Source organism: Bos taurus, chromosome 29, assembly GCF_002263795.3.
Source record: "Bos taurus isolate L1 Dominette 01449 registration number 42190680 breed Hereford chromosome 29, ARS-UCD2.0, whole genome shotgun sequence".
In the NCBI taxonomy this organism is placed as follows: domain Eukaryota; kingdom Metazoa; phylum Chordata; class Mammalia; order Artiodactyla; family Bovidae; genus Bos; species Bos taurus.
This window is the reverse complement of record NC_037356.1, coordinates 27,022,110-27,035,841: the sequence shown is the minus strand read 5'-3', so window position 1 is coordinate 27,035,841 and position 13,732 is coordinate 27,022,110. Positions and strand designations below refer to the sequence as shown.

The window sequence follows — 13,732 nt, the reverse complement described above, 5'->3', positions numbered from 1 at the left end:
GTGATTTTGGAGCCCAGAAAAATAAAGTCTGTCACTGTTTCCACTGTTTCCCCATCTATTTGCCATAAAGTGATGGGACCAGATGCCATGATCTTTGTTTTCTGAATGTTGAGCTTTAAGCCAACTTTTTCACTCTCCTCTTTCACTTTCATCAAGAGGCTTTTGAGTTCCTCTTCACTTTCTGCCATAAGGGTGGTGTCATCTGCATATCTGAGGTGATTGATATTTCTCCCGGCAATCTTGATTCCAGCTTGTGCTTCTTCCAGCCCAGTGTTTCTCATGATGTACTCTGCGTATAAGTTAAATAAGCATGGTGACAATATACAGCCTTGACGTACTCCTTTTCCTATTTTGAACCAGTCTGTTGTTCCATGTCCAGTTCTAACTGTTGCTTCCTGACCTGCATATAAGTTTCTCAAGAGGTAAGTTAGTGGTACATTAATACAGACTCCATATAAGTGAACAAAATTCTCACACTACCTTCATCAAAGTGAGTAAATAAGTAAGTGTTGGTCATAATTTTATTCATCCAGGGACAGCTGAAAGAGGGTGTTCTAACAAAACAAGAGAAGACTCTACACATGGACATCACCAGATGGTCAACACCGAAATCAGATTGATTATATTCTTTGCAGCCAAAGATGGAGAAGCTCTATACAGTCAGCAAAAACAAGACTGGGAGCTGACTATGCCTCAGATCATGAATTCCTTATTGCCAAATTCAGACTTCAGTTGAAGAAAGTAAGGAAAAACACTAGACCATTCAGGTATGACTTAAATCAAATCCCTTACAATTATACAGTGAAAGTGAGAAATAGATTTAAAGGACTAGATCTGATAAACAGAGTGCTTGATGAACTATGGACAGAGGTTCATGACATTGTACCGGAGACAGGCAGCAAGACCTTCCCCAAGAAAAAGAAATGCACAAAAGCAAAATGGCTGTCTGAGGAGGCCTTACAAATAGTTGTGAAAAGAAGAGAAGTGAAAAGTAAAGGAGAAAATAAAAGATATACCCATTTGAATGCAGAGCTCCAAAGAATAGCAAGGAGATATAAGAAAGTCTTCCAGTGATCAATGCAAAGAAATAGAGGAAAACAATAGAATAGGAAAGATTAGAGATCTCTTCAAGAAAATTAGAGACCTAGGGAATGTTTCATGCAAAGATGGGCTCAATAAAGGACAGAAATGGTATGGATCTAACAGAACCAGAAGATTTTAAGAAGAGGTGGCAAGAATACACAGAAGAACTGTACAAAAAAAATCTTCATGACCCAGATAATCATGATGCTATCACTCACCTAGAGCCAGATATCCTGGAATGGGAAGTCAAGTGGGTGTTAGGAAGCATGACAAAAGCAAAGCTAGTGGAGATGACGGAATTCCAGTTGAGCTATTTCAAATCCAAAAAGATGATACTATGAAAGTGCTGTTCTCATGTGTTTGTTAGCCATCTGTATGTCTTCTTTGGAGAAATGTCTATTTAGTTCTTTGGCCCATTTTTTGATTGGGTCATTTAGTTTTCTGGAATTGAGCTGTAGGAGTTGCTTGTATATTTTTGAGATTAGTTGTTTGTCAGTTGCTTCATTTGCTATTATTTTCTCCCATTCTGAAGGCTGCCTTTTCACCTTGCTTATAGTTTCCTTTGTTGTGCAGAAGATTTTAAGTTTAATTAGGTCCCATTTGTTTATTTTTGCTTTTATTTCCAATATTCTGGGAGGTGGGTCATAGAGGATCCTACTGTGATGTATGTCGGAGAGTGTTTTGCCTATGTTCTCCTCTAGGAGTTTTATAGTTTCTGGTCTAAGTGCTGTTCTCAATATGCCAGCAAATTTGGAAAACTCAACAGTGGCCACAGGACTGGAAAAGGTCACTTTTCATTCCAGTCCCCAAAATAGGCAATGCCAAAGAATGTTCAAACTACTGCATAAATGCACTCTTCTCACATACTTGCAAAGTAATGCTTAAAATTCTCCAAGCCAGGCTTCAACAGTGCATGAACTGTGAATTTCCAGATGTTCAGGCTGGTTTTAGAAAAATCAGAGGAACCAGAGATCAAATTGCCAACATTCATTGGATCATCAAAAAAGCAAGAGAGTTCCAGGAAAACATCTATTTCTGCTTTATTGACTATGCCAAACCCTTTGACTGTGTGGGGTTCACAGTAAATTATGAAAAATCTTAAAGAGATGGGAATACCAGACCACCTGAACTGCCTTTTGAGAAATCTATATGCAGGTCAGGAAGCAACAGTTAGAACTGGACATGGAAAAACAGACTGGTCCCTAATAGGGAAAGGAGTATGTCAAAGCTATATTGTCACCCTGTTTATATAACTTACATGCAGAGTAAATCACGAGAAATGCTGGGCTAGAAGAAGCACAAGCTGGAATCAAGATTGCTGGGAGAAATACCAATCATCTCAGATATGCAGATGACATCACTCTTATGGCAGAAAGCGAAGAAGAACTAAAAAGCCTCTTGATGAAAGTGAAAGAGGAGAGTGAAAAAGTTGGCTTAAAGCTCAACATTCAGAAAACTAAGATCATGGCATCTGGTCCCATCATTTCATGGCAAATAGAGATGGAGAAACAGTGGAAACAGGACAGACTTTATTTGGGGGGAGCTCCAAAATCACTGCAGAGCTGACTGCAGCCATGAAGTTAAAAGACGCTTACTCCTTGGAAGGAAAGTTATGAGCCTGCTAGACAGCATATTAAAAAGCAGAGACATTACTTTGCCAACAGAGGTCCGTCTAGTCAAGGCTATGGTTTTTGCAGCAGTCATGTATGGATGTGAGAGTTGGACTATAAACAAAGCTGAGTGCCAAAGAATATCGGATGCTTTTGTACTGTGGTGTTGGAGAAGACTCTTGAGAGTCCCTTGAACTTCAAGGAGATCCAACCAGTCCATCCTAAAGATCAGTCCTGGGTGTTCATTGGAAGGACTGATGTTGAAGCTGAAACTCCAATATTTTGGCCAACTGATGTGAAGAACTGACTCATTTGATAAGACCCTGATGCTGGGAAAGATTGAAGGTGGGAGGAGATGAAGGTGGGAGATGACAGAGGATGAGATGGTTGGATGGCATCACCGACTCAATGGACATGAGTTTGAGTAAACTCTGGGAGCTGGTGATGGACAGGGAGGCTTGGCGTGCTGCGGTCCTGGGGCCACAAAGTGTTGGACACAACCGAGTGACTAAACTGTTTCTGAATATTGACTAATCAAATTTTAAAAGGTTTTAATTTATTGTTGGGTATAAGATTTTAATCTGATTTTCAAGGTATTTTTTCAAATTGCTATGAAAAAGGGTAAAACCTAGAGTAGAATATTCCATAAACACATAGGAAAATGTTGCTCATCAATAACTATCAGAACTTAGAACAATAAATATGGTATAGTGTAACACAAAACAACTATTGTCAACATTCTGATAACTTTGATAGAATACTCACAAACATTCTCTAATGATAAGTAGTATCATAAAATACATCATTATTACAGTTGTGTGAGGAACCAGAAATGTTCTTGATAATAGTGTGGAGTGGTCAGAAATGCATGGAGAATTAAAAACTTGCATTTGTTCTTGAAAGGTGTTTATAACTGAAATATGTGTAAAACTGGAAAAGGAGTATGGAGTCAAGAAGCTATATCAAGACAGGAAAGCAGCAAGAATGAAGTGATAGGAATAAACCACATTGTCGAGATATTACAGAAACTATCTCACCCAGCAGGACAAACAGCCTTCTGGCAGATCCTAATAGTTATGAAATATTAATATATTTTGCATATTATACACATAATATATATATACATATAATTTTAATCACAGTTCATATTATTATTCTTTTAGATCCAAAGCCAAATTCAAATGTTAACTCTAGAGAGAACAACACACAGCTGTCTAGGACTAAATACAAATACTCAAAAGAGTGGAAGAGATTAAGTTATTCCTAATTTACCCTCTCTTCCTCAATAATAAATGCCCCAGTTCTTAGTTAGGCAGGTGGCTACATAGATATGGTATTTCTTAGCCCCTCTTACAGCCACCTTGGACCATATGACTGGGTCACACTGAAGGGAAATAAGAGGAGGTGAGGTCTGTCACTTCCAGGTGGTTGTCTTCAAGTTAGGGGACATTCTCTCCTTCCCTTTCTTTAGTTCTGATGGCTGAGAGGTAGAAATGAAGGATGAATCTGGAACTACTCTCTGAGACCAAACGGTGGATGGAAGCTAGATGTTGTAGCAGAGCAGCAGTTGGTAAGCAGCTTATGTCCCCAGTGAGCCACTGAACCTGTCCTGTGTCACTTTCAGGATTATGTACCATGGTATGTATGTACTTCTGTGTGTGTAATGCATAGAAACAACTAACTGTGACTAAAGCAGAAGATATAAAGTAATTTTCCAAAATCCACTCCTGTGACATCCTTGAAATGCTAATTGTACATAAGGAACTGTATAATTTTTAGAAATTAATATGTGCTTGTATGAGAACTAATGAAAGACACACTCTGTATGAGAGCTTTATCCAAGGTTATCATACTGCCTAGTGTTAGAATATATTTATTGTATCATGTTATTTTCCATTATTAAAACAGTGTGCCCTCTGTACTGGTATCTAAAAAATCCTATTTATTTGTTAATTTTTGTCTCATTTGTAGTAGTTCTTTTTCAAAGTCCTTTACCTCTCATTTTTGTGGTAAAGTTTCATCTCCACTTTGGAATCTGTCTATCTATTCCAATATTTTAATCCATATCTACTATCAGTTCTCATATCACTAGAGTAAATACAGACATGTTTTATCTTTCTTTAATCTTTTTGATAGTTTTAATACACAAATGGAGCTTCCCAGGTAGTGGTAATGCTAGGGAATCTGCCTGCCAAGGCAGGAGATATACGAGATGCAGTTTCGATTCCTGAGTCAGAAAGATCCCCTGGAGGAGGAAATGGAAACCCACTCCAGTATTCTTGCCTGCAGAATCCCGTGGACAGACGAGCCAGATAGGCTACAGTCCATGGGGTCACAGAGAGTCAGACATGACTGAGCACTGAGCAGCAGAAATACACAAATGAATGCTCAGAAACAAACAAAAATTCTCAGAAATATTCATTCCTATCTTTCAGCCATCCATATGAAAAAATTTATTCAATATTGTTTGTTTAATCCATAGAGTAATAAAATAATTATTACACACATAAGCCTTATAAAGCATATCCTAGCAATAAAAATGCAGATTGGTTTAGAATTATAATATTCATATCGTTTACACATAAACATAGACATATATACATACACATATGTACACATATAGATAGATATACATGTATACAGAGAGTTTTCATGGATTAAAAAGTGGAGTAGGAACTTTCAGAATGATTAGTACTGCTGCTGCTGCTGCTGCTGCTGCTAAGTCACTTCAGTCGTGTCCGACTCTGTGAGACCCCATAGATAGCAGCCCACCAGGCTCCCCCGTCCCTGGGATTCTCCAGGCAAGAACACTGGAGTGGGTTGCTATTTCCTTCTCCAATTCATGAAAGTGAAAAGTGAAAGTGAAGCCACTCAGTCGTGTCCGACTCTTAGCGACCCCTTGGACTGCAGCCCACCAGGCTCCTCCATCCATGGGATTTTCCAGGCAAGAGTACTGGAGTGTGGTGCCATTGCTTACATAATAAGTCAAAAAGAAATTTTCCTCTAATTCTCAAAGAGAGGCATAACCTTGCCTCACACATTATGAATTTAGGTTTTATAAGATAAGATAAAGGGTGATATCTCACAGAAGTGTTACTATTGCATGTTTGAAGGCAAGATGACTTCAAAGAAAACACTGCTTTAGCATTTTTAGATGAGACAGATGATGTTTAAAATACAGTTTGAAAAGAAAAAAAGTGTTAGTCATTCAGTCATGTCTGACTCTTTGTCACCCGATGGACTGTACCCCACTTTGCTCCTCTGTCCATGGACTTTTCCAGGCAAGAATACTGGAGTGGGTTGCCATTTCCTCCTCCAGGAGATCTTCCAGACCCAGGGATTGAACCTGCATCTCTCATTGGCAGGCAGACTCTTTACCATCTAAGACACTAGGGATTTTTACCAGGTATAACAGCTCATACTGAGTCAAAGGGTAAAGCTGGAATTTATTGCTTAAATATCTCCTTTTCTTCCTCAAAATAATTCAGTTTCTTTTCCATGATAGATACTTTGGGGATAAGACAGGTACTTACCATTAATCAGAAAAATTTTTTCAATTGTAAACTTCTATGTGAGTGAATGGTCCATATGTTGTAATAATAAAAGAATGTCACTTCTAAATCTTAAGATTCTATAATATGAATGGCACAAAAGGATATGTTTTTTAGAGAGAAGAGAAAATGAGTACAGGATTGTCAGGGAAATGGAAGTAGAATTATCTTAGAACTGTGGAGTAAGGAATGCTGCATAAAGATAGAAGTCAAAATGAACATGATTTTTCAGTACTGTTTATTATTGTCAATCTCTCCACTATAGTGTGGATCATATGTGTGCCCTATGACATAGGAATTATGTCTTATCACCCATCATATGCCCTTGTAACTCCTAATACATTTCTGTGCACAAATTAAGAATTAAAGATTGAATTTTATAGATTCAAAATGACTAAACATTGTTTATTATAGAGATCACACTTCCAGAGACATTTGTCTTACTAGTAAACAGCAACAGGTACACAACATATTGAGAAAAACAAAAGATACTGATTAGATGGATTTATTCCTTGAATTAAGAAAAATAAATTTTGAATTTCCCTGGCAGTCCTGCAGTTAGGACTCAGCATTTTCAACGTGTGGACCCAAGTTTACTTCTTGGTTGGGGGAACTAAGATATTGCAAGTCACACAGGGTGGCCAAAAAAATAAAAATTTTAAATTTAAAAAAAGAATTAAAGATGAATAAGTCTTGGCTAAAAAAGTTCCATATTCCATGCTTGTAGTAATGCACATGAAGGCCTTTGAATACTGTATTAATGTTTAGAGGTAATACAGAGTTTTATGGACATGTGGACTCTGGCACATCCTCAAACAGCGCTGCTCTCCATATCATAACACTATGACTCCAGTCCTCTCCTTGCCACTTTCATCCCCAAAAATCAAGAATTAATAGTAGAAACCATCTAATTACTTGTGGACACACATTCCTGTGTCTGGACTGTTTTCTTACCAAACTTTCTCAGGAAATTATAAATTTTTGCCAAGGCAAAACACTCATTTTCACAGGAAACTTCTTTTTTCAAGGATTTTATTGAAGGCAATTTTGACATCTTTATTCCTCAGGCTGTAGATCAGGGGATTCAGCATGGGCACAATAATGGTGTAAAACACAGAGGACACTTTCCCGTGATCCATGGAGCTGACTGATGATGGCTGCAGGTACATGAACGCTGCAGATCCATAGAAGATAGCAACAGCTGAGATGTGGGAGCTGCATGTGCTAAAGGCTTTGGACCTGCCCTCCTTGGAGTGGATTTGGAGGATGTTGAAGATGATGAAGATGTAAGAGCTGAGGATGGTCAGGAGTGGAGTGAGGATATTAAATGCACTGAAACACAAAACTACCACCTCATTGATGTAAATACTGGAACAGGAGAGCTCCAGTAGAGGAAAAAGATCACAGAGGTAATGGTTGATCACATCAGCCTTGCAGAAAAGCACTCTTAGCATGCAGCCTGTGTGAGCTGTGGCACCAGTCAAGCCCATGATATAAACCCCAACTACCATACAAGAACAGAGCTGATAAGACATGGTGACATTGTAAAGCAAGGGGTTACAGATGGCAACATAGCGATCATATGCCATTACAGCCAACATATGACTTTCTGATATAACAAAAATGAGGAAGAAGAAGAGTTGAGTCATACACGCTGGGTAGGAGATAGTATTCTTCTCTGCCACAAAGCTCACCAGCATTTTGGGGGTAATGACAGTGGACTGACAGAGGTCAATGAAGGACAAGCTGCTGAGGAAATAGTACATGGGGGTGTGCAGGTGAGAACTGAGCCCAATCAGTGTGATCATGACCAGGTTTCCCACCACCGTGACCACAAAGATTCCTAGGAAGAGGAGGAAAAGGGGCAGCTGGAGTCCTGGATGCTCTGTTAGCCCAGCAAGGATGAACTCAGTCACTGCGGAGTGATTTCCTGCTGCCATTTTCCTCTGGGAATTTATGGAAGAAACAAAAAATTGTAGTGGGTATTTATTGTCTTATAACACAGTGATGTGTAATATAAAAACCAAGACTTCTCAAGCAGATAGCTCCAGTTCTCTGTCTGTTCCTAATCTACATTTAGTATGTTCCAGTTCTCTGTCTGTTCCTAATCTACAGTAACATAGGACATGTAAATATTAACAAATATAAGATGGAATGCTCCTTTGTTTGTTCTATGCTATCAAACCAAAGCACTCTCCCAGTGGGCCTCAGTATTGCCAGTCCCTAGACAGCCAAAGAAATTTTCTGTTAACTTTATTATAAGAACTTTCCATGATTTGTTTTCATTCCTCTCAACTCTTCTACAGAGCAAATACTAGTATGCCTATTTTACATGCTGGATAACTAATATAGTGGTTGGATATGTTCCCACAGTTAGGCATATAAAAAGTACGTGATCAAGGATACAAAATAAGGCCTTTCTGTCTCACTTTCCATCTCTTCTTTTAGCTACTCATATCTGCCCTTGTATCTCTATCTCTTTGTCATATCAGAGCAACCATTCACAGTAATTAATGTAAGTGGAAAAATTAATATAAAGTACTAACAGTAGTGTATCAATAACTGATCCTTTGCAGTGAATACCTTCATTATGGTCACCTTTTCAAAAATACAGATAGAGTAGCTCTAGAAAGCAGCTGGATGGCTAACAATAAGTCTATCATTCAACATGAACTCCACATCCAGGAAAGATGAGTTTCTTAATGAGGAGAATTCAGAACTGTGAAATATTAAAGCCTAAATTCATTCACCCTAAAATCTCTTATGGAATATTCACCATGTGCCAAGTACTTTGTATGGCCTGTTATGATCCTGGGCTTAGGTTCTGGAAAATCAGGGCTGTAGGCTGTCAATCTTGCATAATCCTTAGGCTATAACAACAGTATTGGTGTGGTTTTGATGACTTTGTACTCCCCTTCAAACTCACCTTCAAACCAAAGCACTCCCCCATAGGGACAAGAGACCAAAGCAGAAAGAATATTTGTATGTTTCCATCTCTGGGATATGGGTTTGGAAGAAAGCTGATGATCCCATGCCCAGCAGAGTGCAGTGACTTCAAAAGAAAGAGACCCAAGAGATATCATCAGAGATTATTGGTGTACCAAAAATGATGACTATTTATTCAGGGCATACCATGTGCTGTCCAAGGTCTTTTATAAATGGTGTCCCAGCAACCTTATGAGTGTATTATTCCCACCTATTTAGATGAAGAAGCTATTAACAAATTCAGAGACAATTGATTTGTTAGCCTTGATTGTGGTTTTTCAATATGTAAATTTTCAATATAATGATCTCCTAATAGTACAGATTAAAAACATTGACATAGCCATAAGAAATAAAAGAGGTAATTAAGAGTTTGACCCCATACTGATATCTTCTGGAAATACTATCTCAAAATCAAAGCATGCATAAAACATATGCTAGAATCAAAAAGCATAAAAGCTAAAAAAAAACTATAATCATGATATTACCATTTATTTTCTGCCACCCTCTTGTTATTCACATTTTTAATTCATAGGCATAAATTTCAGTCCTGATTATGAAGATTGTTATTTCAGAGTAAGGTCCTCTTAGTCTTTAGCTAGCAGGACACTGCAAATTGTGATTTTTTTAAAGCTATTTTTCTAGAATTTAGTGATAACAGCAGGTAAAACTGTTTACATTTTTAAATACAAATTTATATTTTAAAAAAGTGGAACTTGCACTTCGAGATATTATTTTGAGAATTATTCCATGGTACTGTATACCTAGTCCTATACTGAAAAAATATTCTACTAATAACTCTGATAATACCGTAAAAGAAATCATTATGAAATTTATAGATGATGTTAACATAGAGAAAAATAACAGACACTTTTATGATGATAACGATGCTAGAAGATACTATTAGCCTGTGGATCTGATAGCCTTTGATATTAGAAAGAATTTAATAGTCTGTAAATACAATTTGCTGTGGACGTTTAGGATATAGAGATAAATAAGATAGAATCCCTACTCTTCAGAGTTTTACAGTCTAGAGAGAGTGGAGGGGGCAGACCAGACAATGTAATAAATGATTGAACAGATCCTCTAGAACATGGTGACTATAGTGCTAACCCAGGGTAGGGGTCAATGAAAGCTTCCAAACAAAAACAAAAAACTGAATCTGGAAGGATATAAGTAGGAATAAGCCAAGTCTTCAAAAACATTCAAAATTGGGAAGCACTGGCCTAACAACTCTGTGTTCAAAATATCTGTATCAAGAGAAAATGCTTCAAACTGCCAATGAATTCATTAAAAAGAACATAACATCCCAATTTAAGGGAGTGATAATCACACAAGAAAAAAGAAATATGTCTGATGAATTGTGCTTATTTCTGGGGGCTATACTTTACAATGGTGAATTTCAAATTGTAATTATCCAAGACAACAATATTTGGATCAAAATAATCTACTCCAAATAACTATACAACTAATAACATGAATTGGAATTAGATTTATTGTATGTTACCTCAAAGGACAGAGCTGCAGCCCATAAGATACCTGTTTCAATAACAAGGCTGTCTAACAATTAAGTGGATCTGAATATCATATAGGTTGAATTATAAAAAAGACAGTTGTCTGCCTTCAGAGGCATTAAGAAATGAGCAACCGTTTTTAAATGTTAACCATTTTCAGGAAATCTCTGTAATGATGTGAAGAGGTTAGACTCCTTTAATATTCTCAGATTAAAAAATTCTGGAACAGATGGAGTTCAGATACTCACCCTTTTCTTGGAAACCTTAGCCTGGGATGTATGTCTGCTTTAGAACAACTACTCTCTAAGGGAAATCTCAATGATGAAGGTAGGAGCTGCTCAAGATAGAAGTTCCTATGCTCTCTTTTACTCGGTGTTCAAATTCAAATCTTGATTCCTGAGTTGTTCGTAGGGATACTATGAATCAAGAGTCATGACTCCTTATTGTAGCTTCCTCATAATTCTACCAGATTCACTTGACAAAGTGACATCCTTTTATGTAAGATTTCAATATATAAGAGGTATTAATAATATCAAAAACATGTTGGAAGCTACTGGAAACTCCCTCAAGATTTTCTTTCTTCAGGGATGAGCTATTGAAGTATAGGAGCAATTAAAATCTGCTTTTTTCATTCATTGTTGATAATATCATTAGCTCCCTTGTGTATAATATTCTCAGTGTTGAGACAGTAAACAGTCATTAGTTTAACGGCTAGAAAGTAAAGACTGCAGACATTGCTTTAGAGAGTCTTTGAAAACAACTTCCTATATGAATATAATTTCTGAAATATTTGAAGCCATGACTTCAATATTTTTCTGTTTACTTGAGGTTTGAGGAAATACGTAACTGTATCTATTATTAGTAGTAAATGCCTCATTAGCACAGTAGTAGGTAATGTATCAGCCATTAGTTGTAGGTGCTCTATGTAGTTTTCAAACACTTTATTTTTATGTACATAAGTCCACTATGCAAAGAAGCAAAATGGCTGTCTGAGAAGTCCTTACAAATAGCTGTGAAAAGAAGAGAAGTGAAGTAAAGGAGAAAAGGAAAGATATACCCATTTGAATGCAGAGTTCCAAAGAAGAGCAAGGACAGATAAGAAAGCCTTCTTAGTAAACAGTGCAAAGAAATAGAGGAAAAACAATAGAATGGGAAACACTAGAGATCTCTTCAAGAAAATTAGAGTTACCAAGGGAACATTTCATGCAAAGATGGGCTCAATATCAAGAAGAGGTGGCAAGAATACACAGAAGAACTATACAAAAAAGAACTTCATGACCCAGATAATCACGATGGTGTGATCATTCACCTAGAGCCAGATATCCTGGAATGTGAAGTCAAGTGGGCCTTAAGAAGCATCACTACGAACAAAGCTAGTGGAGGTGATGGAATTTCAGTTGAGCTATTTCAAATCCTAAAAGATGATGCTGTGAAAATGCTACACTCAATATGCCAGCAAATTTGGAAAACTTAACAGTGGCCACAGGACTGGAAAAGGTCAGTTTTCATTTCAATCCCAAAGAAAGGCAATGACAAAGAATGCTCAAACTACTGCACAATTTCACTCATCTCACACGCTTGTAAAGTAATGCTCAAAATTCTCCAAGCCAGGCTTCAACAGTACATGAACCATGAACTTCCAGATGTACAAACTAGTTTTAGAAAAAGCAGAGGAACCAGAAATCAAATTGCCAACATCCATTGGATGATTGTAAAAGCAAGAGAGTTCCAGAAACATATCTATTTCTGCTTTATTGACTATGTCAAAAGCCTTTGACTGTGTGGATCACAATCAACTGTGGAAAATTCTGAAAAAGATGGGAATACCAGATCACATGACCTGCCTCTTGAGAAATCTGTATGCAGGGCAGGAAGTAACAGTTAGAACTGGACATGGAACAACAGACTGGTTCCAAATTGGGAAAGGAGTACATCAAAGCTATTATTTTTATTGTCATTGTGCTTATTTAACTAATATGCAGAGTACATCATGAGAAACTCTGAGCTGGATGAAGCACAAGCTAGAATCAAGATTGGCGAGAGAAATAACAATAACCTCAGATACGCAGATGACACCACTCTTATGGCAGAAGGTGAAGAAGAACTAAAGAACATCTTGATGAAAGTGAAAGAGGAGAGTGAAAAAGTTGGCTTAAAGCTCAACATTCAGAAAACTAAGATCATGGCATCTGATCCCATCACTTCATGGCAAATGAATGGGGAAACAGTGGAAACAGTGACAGAGTTTATTTGGGGCAGGCTCCAAAATCACTGCAGATGGTGACTGTAGCCATGAAATTAAAAGACGCTTACTCCTTGGAAGGAAATTTATGACCAACCTAGACAGCATATTAAAAAGCAGAGACATTACTTTGCCAACAGAGGTCCATCTAGTCAAGGCTATGGTTTTTCCTGTAGTCATGAAGGAATGTGAAATTTGAACTATAAAGAAAGCTGAGTGCCGAAGAATTGATACTTTTGAACTGTGGTGTTGGAGAAGATTCTTGAGAGTCCCTTGGACTGCAAGGAGATCCAACCAGTCCATCCTAAAGGAAATCAGTCCTGAATATTCATTAGAAGGACTGATATTGAAGCTGAAACTCCAATACTTAGACCCTGACGCTGGGAAAGATTGAAGGCAGGAGGAGAAGGGGACGACATAGGTGAGATGGTTGGATGGCATCACCGACTCAATGGACATGAGTTTGAGTACACGCCAGGAGTTGGTGGTGGACAGGGAAGCCTGACATGCTGCAGTCCATGGGGTTGCAAAGACTTGGAAATGACTAAGAGACTGATCTGAACTGAACTGAAGTCCACTATTTATAGGCAGAATTTACTAAGCACTTACTGTGCATTACATTTAATATTAATCTTGTTACATTTGCTAACTCATTAAATTCTCATTATAGCTCAGTGTGGAAGATAATATTAGGTTGAAAAGTGAAGTGTTAGTTGTTCAGTCATTTTCAATTCTTTGAGACCCCATGGA

At 37.6% G+C, this 13,732-nt stretch overlaps 1 protein-coding gene and 1 long non-coding RNA gene across 3 annotated transcripts in view; one reads left to right on the top strand and one right to left on the bottom strand.

Annotated features, from left to right (window-relative positions):
* The window catches only part of LOC132344231 (uncharacterized), a 61,348-nt gene that overhangs the window by 1,380 nt on the left and 46,236 nt on the right, over positions 1 to 13,732 (top strand). Inside the window, exons 2-3 of one of the 2 annotated variants that reach the window (XR_009493408.1) lie at positions 534 to 767; positions 4,165 to 4,263. This is a non-coding gene — a long non-coding RNA (uncharacterized lncRNA). Of the gene's footprint in view, positions 1 to 533; positions 768 to 4,164; positions 4,418 to 13,732 lie in introns of those variants that run through there. The other variant, XR_009493407.1, reaches the window with a different exon arrangement.
* Positions 7,249 to 8,184, bottom strand: OR8G4 (olfactory receptor family 8 subfamily G member 4). The gene has a single exon (NM_001389767.1). The coding sequence runs from the start codon at positions 8,182 to 8,184 to the stop codon at positions 7,249 to 7,251; it is 936 nt and encodes a 311-aa protein (NP_001376696.1).